Source organism: Pipistrellus kuhlii, unplaced genomic scaffold (genome assembly GCF_014108245.1).
Source record: "Pipistrellus kuhlii isolate mPipKuh1 unplaced genomic scaffold, mPipKuh1.p scaffold_m20_p_5, whole genome shotgun sequence".
NCBI classification, from domain to species: Eukaryota; Metazoa; Chordata; class Mammalia; order Chiroptera; family Vespertilionidae; genus Pipistrellus; species Pipistrellus kuhlii.
The window spans coordinates 77,531,138-77,544,310 of NW_023425551.1; the positions used below are offsets into that span (position 1 = coordinate 77,531,138).

The 13,173-nt window shown below is 39.8% G+C and overlaps 1 protein-coding gene across 1 annotated transcript in view; it reads right to left on the minus strand.

Moving 5' to 3' along the window:
* DNAH8 (dynein axonemal heavy chain 8) overlaps nt 1-13,173 on the minus strand; it is a 263,341-nt gene that overhangs the window by 214,402 nt on the left and 35,766 nt on the right. Inside the window, exons 12-16 of the mRNA XM_036414990.2 lie at nt 10,670-10,867; nt 7,665-7,741; nt 3,490-3,589; nt 2,783-2,902; nt 1,417-1,552 (exon numbers count right to left, since the gene is read on the minus strand). Coding sequence (XP_036270883.2) covers nt 1,417-1,552; nt 2,783-2,902; nt 3,490-3,589; nt 7,665-7,741; nt 10,670-10,867 — 631 coding nt within the window. The remainder of the gene's footprint in view (nt 1-1,416; nt 1,553-2,782; nt 2,903-3,489; nt 3,590-7,664; nt 7,742-10,669; nt 10,868-13,173) is intronic.

The window sequence follows — 13,173 nt, forward strand, 5'->3', positions numbered from 1 at the left end:
TCCCGTGTTTAAGTTGTTAAAAATTCTCTTTTGCCCTTTTCCATAGTGTCAAGTGTAAGCTTTCTCGATGCTCCTTTGAGAATGTTGCTCCATTAGCGGGCTTTCACTGGGATGCATTCGGCCCGCCACTCGCATATGGCCGGACAGAAGTGCCTATTAAAGGTTTGGTTAAGGTGCCAGTTGGGGAAGACACCCTGCGGGGTTGGGGCCCTGTTTTCCAGGATGCCGGTGTGCACTGAATCAACCACCCCCCATATATGCTGTGTCCCCAACTACTCAAGTAAATGGATCTGGAACCAAGAGGCAGAAGTAGGAATGGCCCCCTCACTCTCACTCCTGGTGACCCACCCCCTGAAGTTGTGCTACCTGTGCCTGCAATTATGTGCTCTGCTGAAGTGGAGATCCCGGGCTGGGAGGGCGAAAGCTTCCTACCAGGGGACAAGGTCACGGTCCCACAAGGTCACAGATAAAGAGCTTAAAGTTAAGGTGGGACAAAGCATAGCCAACAGCTGAGCCAACACAATAACAACAACACCCCCGATGATGCCAGCATTAGTGGGTGATAGCTGACAATCCCCATCCTCTGCCTCACACTCAGCTCTGCCCAGTGCTTGAGGATATAATACTTGGACCCTCAGAGGTACTTGGACCAGCCTAATCAACCTAATGCTCCTCTCTCTTCAAGATAGATAGATAGATAGATAGATAGATAGATAGATAGAGATTAGATTTTTTTCTTGATTTCAGAGAGGCAGGGAGGAGAGAGAGAGAAACATCAATGATGAGAGAGAATCATTGATCGGCTGCCTCCTGCACATACCCTACTAGGGATCAAGCCTGGGACCCAAGCATGCACCCTAACTGGGAATCGAACCGTGACCTCCTAGGTTCATAGATCAATGCTCAACCACTGAGCCACACTGGCCATGTAGGCCTAATACTCTTACTTATTGGAGCTCAAAATTGAAGTTAAATTCAGTTATAGGAAAAGAGAGGAAGGAAAGGAGAAAACAAGAGAGGAGTGAGGAAGAGAAAGGTGAAAAGGAAAGAGGGAGTAAGGGAGGGGAGCTGCAATTCTCCCCTGATTGGGACTGAGATTTGATCTATGGCATGATAAAACTAAATATTAAAACTTCCTTAAATCTATGGGAAAATACCTATAAAAAGTCTTAATAATTACTTTTTTTTTTCAGGAGGAAATAATAATCTAAACAAATCAACTTTAACGTCATGACGATTTTTGCTCATAAAGACCAAAGTATTAACTATAAAGATATATATAATTGTATCACCCCCAAATCTCAATGTAACCATCATAAGACTACATGGAAGGGATGTAAAACTTCCCCAGAACCATGAACTCATTCCAAGTCCCCCACCCGCCTCGGGAGCGGCACCACCTAGCCGCGCACCCACCGTACTGTATCTGCGAGATCTCTCTGGTCCAGGCCGTGTGGTAGACCACCTCAAACTCCACCAGCACATAGGAAATCTTGTTATACTGACGAATGACAGCTTTACCTTCCGAACTTGACAAAATGTCTGAGTTTTTCTATTTGTTTAAGAGAAAGAGAAAGCTTTATTTTAAAAGACTGTTGCTTGTTTCGTGCAAATCATAAAGCTGTTTGTATTTAAAACGGCATCAAATAATTATGCTTCCCATCTAGAGTTTACCTCAGAGTAAATCAGAGATGAGGGAGGCTGTATAAGCTGGCCATGGGAGTAGGAAAACATTATGTAGAAGGGGAAACTGGGGACGGAAATACAGTTTAGAAAGGTCTAGCCCTGCAGCCAGCCCCAGGCACTGAGAAACAGAAACATCAATGAGAAGAGAATCATTGATCGGCTGCCTCCCTCCCACTTTTCTAGACAAGAGGCGATGGATGGATCTTCCTTGAAGTGTGGATATCAGGACAAAGTCCTAAGTTCCAGCACCAAAAACAGTAACCCTGTATTCAAGAACATAACCAAATTTCTTATGCAAATTACGGCAGGTTTTATGTTTTGATCCACATATGTCAAAAACAGTCAATCAGCAATGGAGTTCCATCCTGGCCCCTGTGTAAGCCCAGCAGCTCAATGTTTTTTAGTATTGAGAACAGCTAAATAAGTGATAGTAGCCAAATACAAACAACAAAAGCTTAATATTTAATAACATTTAAATCATATTGTTACTCACAAGACAATATTTTGGTGGCATTTTGTTCTGAATTTAAGCACTAGACACAAAACTAAAGCCAACCAGCTCCACTCTGTAGCTGTCTCTTTAAAAAACGAAGCAAAAAAAAAAAAAAAAAAAAGAGGAGAGAGAAAACAAACTGGCAATTTCAGAATTCCAACCGGGCCTAAGAGTATCCTGGTGTTTTTCAGAAATCGAATACTCTTAAGGACACAGGGAATGAATGTCTTTTATGATTCCCTGCTCTAGGTCTCAGTTTCTCACATAGGAAGAGACTGAGCCTAGCCTCCCCTTTGCTAATACACAGAAGTACTTTATTCTTTTCAAAACAACTTTTAAAGCCTGTTTAAAGTGTCCTGTATTATTAAAAGTTACAAAGTTTAAGATTCACTCTCTTAGAGACAACTATAATGAAACAGGCTTATCTATCACATGTGAAATAATTGGCTTAGTGTCTCTCAAGAGTATTCATAAACTAAATTTTCTTCACCAGTAAAATAATGAGCTCTATCTACTTTCTTGGACATAAATACTATAAGATCAAATAGATTTCTTGTATTCAAAACCCTAGCCCACATACTGGAAATGTCAGCATTGGCTTACAAAGAAATAGTTGATGGGCTCGCTTATCCGGCGGTAGAGCTGCCTCACCCAAAGTATTTTCCCTGCTATTGGGGGCATGTTGCGAGCCAGAGGAGGGTCATCCTTTTGAGAATGGTAAAGCTGTAATGAAAGAGCTGGTATTAATGTTTGAAATTCAATACGATGAAAAAGGCAAAAAAAAATGTGTAAAGCTATTGATGTTTTGCCATTATTCCCATGTTTTATACCAAGGACGTAATCAATAAATATAGAAACACCCTTCAGAGATAATAGCCGAGATTCAGGAACTATTATGTTAAAAATATATGACACTTAATGATCTCTAACCCGTCTTTCCCATTACATGCATACTTTTTCTGCCTTTTATCTCAATTTTTAAAGAAGTATTTGAAAGAGGGAGCACATTGCTACATTATACCTGTCATAATAGTCTCCAGGGCTCATACTTCTATGAGCTTAATGGGCTTTCTGGTCCATGCAAGAATGCTGTCACGCAAAGGCAATTCTTAAGAGCACAAGATGTAAACCTGGCCTCCCAGTGACATACACAGTCAGCCCTTCCCGCACCGAGAAGGGACCTCAGAGGCGTCTCACAGTGACAGGACTGCTCCTGAGCTGCTTAGCACAATAGAACCATGGCAAATACTTTCAGAATGCTTTTACTTTTGTACTAAAGTACCTGTCTTTATTGTAAACATGATACTTGCCTTCTTAATAGCTTCGAGTTCAGACACGTAACACTGAAGGATACGCTCAATTGTGTGATTTATTTCTAATTGAAGACAGGGAATTTTCAGCTTCTGGAATCTAAGAGTAATTGAAGGTGAAGAATTAAAAAGTAAATGAGAAACATACTTAAGAACTGCTGCAGTCCTAAAAATCCATTCCTTTACTCATTTGACAAATGCATTTGCTAAGATACAGCGGAAACAAGACAAGTATGGCTCCAGACTTCTTGCAGTCTGTTATCTTATGGAAAAGGGAGCAATCAGTCAAGAGTTACATAAATAATTATTTAAATTACCAGAGTGCCAGAAATGCATATTAACAGGGAACCCAGCCAAATCTGGGAAGACAAGAGAAACTTCCCTGAGGAAGGGACATTAAACTGAGACTGAAAAGGTGAGTGGGGAGTGGCTTTGTAAAGATGGAGGGTGCACACCGATTATCCCTCTGCCAATATTAATGTCACATGATCCCAAATAGCCGAATAGTAATATTATAATAATGATTTTGTCAGCCAAATATCACTTTCTTTTTTTCTTTTAATATATTTTATTGATTTTGTTCAGAGAGGAAGGGAGAGAGATAGAGAGCTAGAAACATCGATAAGAGAGAGTCATCGATCAGCTGCCTCTTGCACAGCTCCTACTGGGGATATGCCCGCAACTACGGTACATGCCCTTGACCGGAATCGAACCCGGGTCCCTTCAGTCCCCAAGCCGACGCTCTATCCATTGAGCCAAACTGGTTTCGGCCAAATATCACTTTCACTTAGAGACCCAGTGATGCACAGGAAGTGCTAGAACCAGGGCGCTCCTATAATAAAGTGAATTAACGCCAGTGCACTATAGGTTGGTTGGGGGAGGGCAAAGACGGAAGGAAAGAGACAGAGACATCACTAAGAAAGTATTACCTGCCATCTGTCACGCGTTAAAATCACTTTATCTGTTTAACTCTTATGATAGTCGCATAAGGTAAGGTATATTATCCAGATACAATACTGATATTATCCAGAGGTAGAGAGACATGGAAGCTGGGCCCAAGCCCAGAACCACGGGCTCTCAGGAGAGGGTCCCCAAAGGGTCCCTGACATGACCATGAGCCCTTTCTGAGCTGGAAGCAAAGAGCCCCTAGTCCAGCTCGTCCCTCTCGTCCAGGCTTTCCTGACCTTTTGGAGGTCACTGTTGTCAGGAACTGAGGGGACAGGCGCGGCAGGGGCCCTCGGGAGGGAAAATGGGAGTTTGGAGATCTGCTACTCTTAATTTCACTTTTTTCTAAAAGTCAAAATAAAATCTTTTCAGTACGCAGAATTAAACATTATTGTTCCCTTTCCAATAACACCTATGAAATCAACCTCAACTATATTATATAGCTGGGGGGGGGGGAGGGGGGGACCAGGGAGACATATAAAATATTTCATTTTCTTATTGAAAGACTGCTACAAAAAAAATATGCAATGAAAAATATATTTCAAATGTTTACCATCCTATTCACTGGTAACTGAAAGAGCAATGTTTATGAGTTCAAAAGTTTACCTAGAAGAAGAGGGAGAAGATGGTGGCCAAACAGACCTTTCTTGCACTTCATCCCAGGGTTAACTGGAAATAAAACTAAATTGGGGAACATTCACCCATAATTATCAACTAAGGCCCAGCTGAGAAGGAGACCTATACCGAGGAAATACAGAAAACACCTGGAGACTGATCGGAAAGGCAGCGTCACAAGAGGGGCTGGCCCAGCGTCCTTGGGCGGCAGGCTCAGAGTGCCCAGGGATCCCGTGGCTACAGGACGGCTTTTCCCTGAGAAGATCGAGTCCCGGAACACAGGCTGGACTCTATAGCGCAGAGTCACAGAGCGAAGAACAGTGACCCACCTAACATCCAGCTGTGAAAGGCAGCAGAGCTTCTGGCTACCAGGGAGACCAGAGCCCGCAAAGAGAAAGCCTCACTCGGTTTATTTTGTTCTTTTTTTAAGATGTGGAAACAGCCCAAAAGTAGCGGAGTAGATAAAAAAGCTGTGGTACATTACACAGTGGAATACTGTGCAGCTGTAAGAAGGATCTCTTAATCTGTGAAACAACATGAAAGGACCTAGAAAGTATTGTGGTAAGTGAAATAAGCCAGTCTGAGAAAGTCAAATATCACATTATCTCACTTATATGTGAAATCTAATGAACAAAAGAAGCTGCCTTAAAGACAAAGAAAGAATCTTACATGGAAGCATGTAACAGACTGACGATTCTGAGGGAAGAGGGGTGTGAGTGGAAAGAGATTAATCAAAGAACTTATATGCATAATTCATGGACACAGACAATAGTGCAGCTAAGGCCCGGGGAGGGAGGAGCATGGGAGTGGGGAGGAGGAAATCCTAATAGGGAAAAAGGGACATCTGTGTAATACTTCCAACAATAAAGATAAATTTAAAATCTTTTTTAGCCGAAACCGGTTTGGCTCAGTGGATAGAGCACCAGCCTGTGGACTGAAAGGTCCCAGGTTCGATTCCAGTCAAGGGCATGTACCTTGGTTGCGGGCACATCCCCAGTAGGGGGTGTGCAAGAGGCAGATGATCGATGATTCTCTCTCATCGATGTTTCTAACTCTCTATCCCTCTCTCTTCCTCTCTGAAAAAAAAATCAATAAAACATATATATATATATATATATATATATATATATATATATATATATATATATATATATAATCTTTTTTAAAAGTTTACCTAGAAGAGGAAGCACCAAAAGTGTCTACCTCAGATAACTGGGGAGGCTGACCCACCAGGCCATATAGGACACCAAACACACAAAGCCATCCTACCAACTCAGGGAAGCTGTGAAAATGCAGAAAAAAGGAAATAGATCTCAAACAAAAGAAATGGAGGAGAACAAAGAATGGATATAAAGTTCAAAACCACGGTTATCAGGTTTTTCAAGAATTTCCTAGAAAAGGCCAATAAATTTAATGAAACCCTCAAAGATATGAAAAAGTACCAACTAGAAATTAAACATACCCTGACTGAAATAAAAAATATTATACAGATGCCCAACAGCAGACTAGAGGAACACAAGAATCAAGTCAAAGATTTGGAATACAAAGAGGCAAAGTACACTCCTCTGGAGAAGCAAGAAGAAAAGAGAATCCAGAAAGTTGAAGATAGGGTAAGAAGCCTCTGGGACAACTTCAAGCGTACCAACATCATAATTATGGGGGTGCCAAGAAGAAAGAGTGCAAGATACTGAAAACCTATTTGAAGAAATAATGACAGAAAACTTCCCCCACCTAGTGAAAGAAACAGACTTACAAGTACAGGAAGCTCACAGAACCCCAAACAAGAGGAATCCAAAGAGGACCACACCAAGACACATCATAATTAAAATGCCAAGAGCAAAAGACAAAGAGAATCTTACAAGCAAGAGAAAAACAGTTAGTTACCTATAAAGGAGCACCCATACCATTATCAGCTGATTTTTCAACAGAAACTATGCAGGCCAGACAGGAGTGGCAAGAAATATTCAAAGTGATGAATAGAGAGAACCTACAACCAAGATTACTCTACCCAGCAAAGTTATTTTTTAGAATTGAAGGGCAAATAAAGAGCTTCACAGATCAGAAAAAGCTAAAGGAGTTCATCACCATCAAACCAGTATTATATGAAATGCTGAAAGGTATTCTTTAAAAAGAAGAAGAAAAAAGATTAAAAATTATGATCAACAAATACATATATATCAAGTGAATCTAAAAATCAAGTGAATTAAAAATCTGAGGAACAGAATAAATTGGTGAATATAATAGTATCAGGGGCAAAGAAAGTGAGTGTATTGATAATTATTAGGGGAAAAGCGGTGTGGGGGTGCAGGAAGAGTCTGGATTAAAATCGTACACCTATGGATGAGGACATGGAGGGTGGTGGAGTAAGGGCAGAGGGTGGGGTGGGAACCGGGTGGAAGGGAGCTATGAGGGGGAAAAGGAGAAATAATTGTAATAATCTGAGCAATAAAAATTTATTAAATTTGAAAATAAATAAATAAATAAATAAATAAAAGTTTACCTAGAAGAGATTTCTTATTTAAGATTGTATTTTCAGAACATCTTATTTAAGATTGTATTTTCAGATATAAAGTTATGCCAACTAGAAATTATACTGCTTAATGGATAATAAATACCTTTGAAGCAGCTGAAGAGCCAGCTGAGAAGATACGATTTTTCCAAAAGTACTGTTCATAAATGCCTGTATTTGTACCTAAAATAAAACATTGATATTTAATTAATTATCTTGGCACTAAGAGATTAGTTTTGTTTGACAACATTTAATGATTTTTCTACAGAATCAAAATAACCTTCAACGCAACTACCATCTAAGCATCTAAAACTCCACTGCCCAGCAGAATGGCCATTGGCACTCACTATTTAGACGTGTAAAATATGCAATAGGTTTCAAAGACTTAGTACAAAAAAAAGGATGCATAATATCTCAATGTTTCTTATATTGATGATATGTCAAAATGTTAATATTTTTAGTATGTTGGGTTGAATAAAATATATCATTTTTTAAAATATATTTTTATTGATTTCCAAGAAGAAAGGAGAGGGAGAGAGACACAGAAACATCAATGATGAGAGAGAACCATCAATTGGCTGCCTCCTGCACACCCCCACTGGGGATTGAGCCCACAACCCAGAATGTGCTCTGACCAAGAATTTAATCATGAACTCCTGGTTCATAAGCTGACACTAAACCATTGAGTCATACTGGCCAGGCAAAATATCTTATTAAAATAATTGTATCTGCTTCTTTTAACTATTATTTTTTTGGCTACTAGAAAAATTATAATTACATATGTGGTTGTTTGGGGAAATTACTGACCGAGAGAATTTTTGAAAGGAGTGAGTGTCCCTTACCAAGCGTATTTCTTTAGGATATTTATAATTTCTAAGCATATTGGTAGAGCAATGTGATGACACTATAGACACCCAGAATCAATAGGTGTCACTTTCCAACATCACTGCTTCCAGAAACCTCTTTGCCATGCCAAGGAGAAACAACAAGAAAATATTCTTCTGAAACTTACACCATCCCAAACAGTGAATTCCAAACTCCTTGTACCAATGGAACTGTAGTACTCTTTCTAAATTACTTCACTTACAGATTATATTGTTACTAGAGACCCAATGAATGAAAATTGTACAGAAGTAGGCCTTCCTTTCCCAGGCTGCCAGCACTAGCTTCCCTCTGGCACTGGGGACCCCAACTTCCCTCACAGCCCTGGTTTCATCTGAAGGTCATCCAGAAGGACATCTGGTCTAATTAGCATATTAGGCTTTTATTATTATAGGTGGTCTACTTACCTAAAATACAGTATTACTCAAACACTGACACCTTTTTAAAATATTAAAAAGTTAATATCTAAAGGTACTGGAAGCTAAAATTTAAATCTAAGACTACATAGTAAAGCCTTTACAACATATAATCTTTATTAAAAAGTTATAAAATTAATTTAAGCAATAAGTTTGTTTTAAAAAAAAATCCAAATTCCCATTGCCATAAAAATGTAACTCACAAAGCCCGACTAGCCAAACACTAAAAGTAATAACTAAAATATATCATAAGATCAGAGTTTCACTTTCAAAAACTAAAAGGAAGTCTATGCCAAAAAGAAAAATTGCTGTTAGAATTTTAGGATCTATCTTTTTATATTGCCCAGATTACATGTAAGATAGTTTGTTTGGTTTTTTTTTTTAAGAATCTTTAAAGAGTAAATGAGAAAATATAATTATCTTTTTCCTCACCTTCATGGCAAGACGTGGGAAGTGGGCAGAGTGTATTCTTGTCCCTCCCTATATCTCCAGGACATTGGGAAGCAAGCAGAGGGCCTTTCCATGGGGTTAACTTCAGTTAGTATGAGAGTAACTGAAGCCATATAAGCCCAAAGGTGAGAGAGAAATATGGCACCAGACATTATTTTTAAGTACCCTTCACCCGCCCGGTGCCCCAGAAGCTATGACAAACAGGATGAGGGCCTCTCAGAGCTGTCCTCTAGGAGGCAGAGAGAATGTGGCCATAAAGTACAAGGCCAAGGGGAGAGTGAGGCACCTTCCTAATCTGTCCTCAACTCTTTTTTCACTAAAACAAATAACAAGAGTGATGAATTTTCCCTTGCACTGGAAAAATGACATTGGCTTCTTGACACAACAAAAATCGAATACAAATTTTAATGTAAACTAAAAATGACCCCTAAGTACAATCATCCTTGGGGCTTCTAGTTGGTTGTTCACTGACATCTTTTACTGACTACTAGAGGCCCGGTGCATGAATATTCATGCACTGGAGGGAGAGTCCCTCAGTCCGGACTGCCCCCTCTCACAGTCTGAAAGCCCTCAGGGGCTAGAGGTGACTCCGCAATCAGGGGAAGGTGATGCCCCATCACACCTCTGCTGCTGCCACTGCCGGCAGTGCAAGCCTCATCCAGCCCAGGTTACCTGAGCCTCGGGTGGCCCTGGATGGCTGGGCAGCAGCCATCCAAGGCTTCCCTGAGCCTTGGGCAGTCCTGGGCAGCTGGGGGGCTGAAGGGACTAGGGGACTCCAGAGGCAGGCACGCAGAGTGGCTGCACATCTGCCACCCAGGTGGGGCTGAGAGGACTGGGTGCCACCATCTTTGAGGGCAGGGAAGTCAATTAGCCTATTCCCTCCTTATTGGTTGTATGTGCTGCCATCTTTGTGACAGCATGAGGGTCAATTAGCATCTTCACTCTTTATTAGATAGGATGTCCCTTTTTTCACTTTAAAAAAGGTATAAAATATGCCCTAACTGGTTTGGCTCAGTGGGTAGAGCATTGGCCTGTGGGCTGAAGGGCCCCAGGTTCGATTCTGGTGAAGGACATGTACTTTGGTTGCCGGCACATCCCCAGTAGGAGGTGTGCAGGAGGCAGCTGATAAATATTTCTCTCTCATCGATGTTTCTAACCCTCTATCTCTCTGTCAAAAATCAATAAAATGTTTTTTTAAAGGTGGAAAATATTTTATAATATTTTAAAATATAAATGACTAATTAAAAAATTAGTCACACTAGCAAATATTTTTTATCCATTTGCAAGAGGATCGTAAAATAAATAGTAAATATGTGAATTCCAATATTATTAATTACAAGTTAAAGTATGTATAATTACTTACCTCTAAAGCATTGATTTTTGACATGAAGTCTAAGAAATCTGTGTCAAACTCTGTCCTTCTTGGATCCAGAATGTCATATTGCTTTTTCTTAACCCCAGAATATATATTTTTGAATTTTATTGCCATTATATCTATTCCCTCTATGGTAGAATTACTCAAGGCTGAAAACGTTTGTACAATAGTTATCATTTCTGTAATCTTAAAAAGAGAAGTGTTATTTTATTTTTAACATGGGATTGTAGCTCCTTTCCCTGGAGTAAACTCTTAATGAATCATTGATTAAAAAGCAGACCAAGAAAGAGCCCCCAGAATCATTAAGCTTAAAACCAACCAGAGTAGATAAAATAGATGATAAATCCCTGTCATTAATCAGTACTATTCTTCAACTATTTAAATCAATGATATTCAAGTATATCTTGGAATTTGATCATATTATCTTTCAAAAGGAACAGGGGTAGGAGGGAAGGAATTTGAGTAAAAGCCTTGGCAGGTATCTAAATTATTTCATTCTTTTATTCTTGAGAATTTTCTGCAAATTACTTCTCTGGATTCAAAAGCTTTACCATCTCTTTGCCCCTGTGGTCCTGATATATAGCACCAGCATAAATCCGCATCTGTTTTCCTTTCCCCTGCATTCAGGTAGAGGGAAGGCCCAAAAACACTGAAGAATGACTGTAGTCACTTCTGACCCCGGAAGAGTCCCAGAAAGTCATCAAAATGAACTTTATTGCAGAAATGGCTCCCTCCATCTCAATGTACCAACACCATCTCCTTCACACACAAAAATAAATAAATAAATAAATAAATAAATAAATAAATAAATAAACCTTCCACATTCACAGTCCCTTAATCTTCATTAGTGATTCTCTGTTCTGATTCCTCCTTTAACAATGCTCAAAGCTCTCCAGGTTTGCTTCCCTTTGTCCAATGCCCAGACAGAAACCAAACCTGTTCTCAGGGGAGTCCTCCAGAGACTACAAACTGTGGAGACAACACAGAACCAGCAATCAAAGTCCCTGCGCATGTCAATCCAAAAGGACCATTTCCTGAACAACTGTCACTCTTAGGTCACTGTTTCTGTACAGTTCCAAAACGATTGTCACCCTAGAAGCTAGCCCAAGCCTGGAGTAAACATGGACCACCTGGAATTCACAGCATGCTGTGTGTGCCCTATATAAAAGTGAGAAAAAGCTGGGCTTCCTACTAATACATTTTGCTTCTCACCTTAACAAAACACTAAAGAAAAAGAAAAACTTTAAAAAACATATTGAAGAACGAAACTACCCACTTGCTCTGTTATTCTATCCTAAGACTCTGATCTTCATTCCTTACCTTATCACCTGACCCGCATGGCCAGAGACAGGGACAAAATCCCTGGCATGAACAAGTCCTCTGTTTTGTCCATCTGTGGATAATGGATGGTCAAGAGACAGAGACAGCAGTCAGTCTCAAACTTAGCCAGCGAATCCCCCACTCCCATACACATGGCAGCAATATAAAAGCCAGTCATGGTCATTGAACATGACCCTCCTCCTGCTCCTGGCCATGGCATTTTTACTAGCCTTCTCTTTATCAGGTTTTGACCCCTCAGTATTGACAGCCAATTTTAAGTGTAATTCCTTCTCTGTTCACCAATCTTGGCATCCTTTCTAGTTCTCAACTTGCTATGATTCTCTCATCTCAGTGTGACTCTACCCCACCTCTACCTCTAGTTTCTTAACTCTCCCCTGAGCAAAACCAGCTTCCCACTTCTCTTCTCTCCCACAAATGTCCAGGGTGAGAAGAAAACAAAACTAAACTCTAAAATCAATAAAAACATAAAACATATCTTCAGGTGAGAATTAAATTTTTTTAAAAAGAAGAAACTGAAATGATAATCCACAGAATGGGAGAAGATATTGGCAAATCATATATGATAAGGGGCTACCCAGAAATCTTATAACTCAACAATAAAAATACAAAAATAATTAAATATAAAATGTATTTTAAAATATGAATAGAAATTTCTCCAAAAAAAGAACTACAAATGAACACTAAGCACTTGAAATTATGTTCAACATCATTAGTCATCAGAGAAATGCAAATCAAAACTACAATAAGATGCCACTTCACACTAGGATGGCTAAATTTAACATGACAGATAATAGCAAGGATGTGGAGAAACTGGAACTCTCTTAAGTTGCTTATGAAAATGTGAAATGATGCAGCTTGTTTGAAGAACAATTTGTCAGTTCCTCAAAATGCTAACCATGGCACTGCCACATGACACAACAATTCCACTCTGATGCATATACTCCAGAGCAATAACAACATGTGTCCATATAAAAATCTGTACACAAATGTTCAGAGAAGCACTATTCATATGCCTAGTAGAGACATCACCCACACAATGTCTGTGGATACACCCTATACATCGGCCTCGAAAGAGAAGGTGCCCACACACCCAGATACGACATGACCACCAGGTTCTGACAGGTATTGAAGCACTTCATCTCACACTTCCT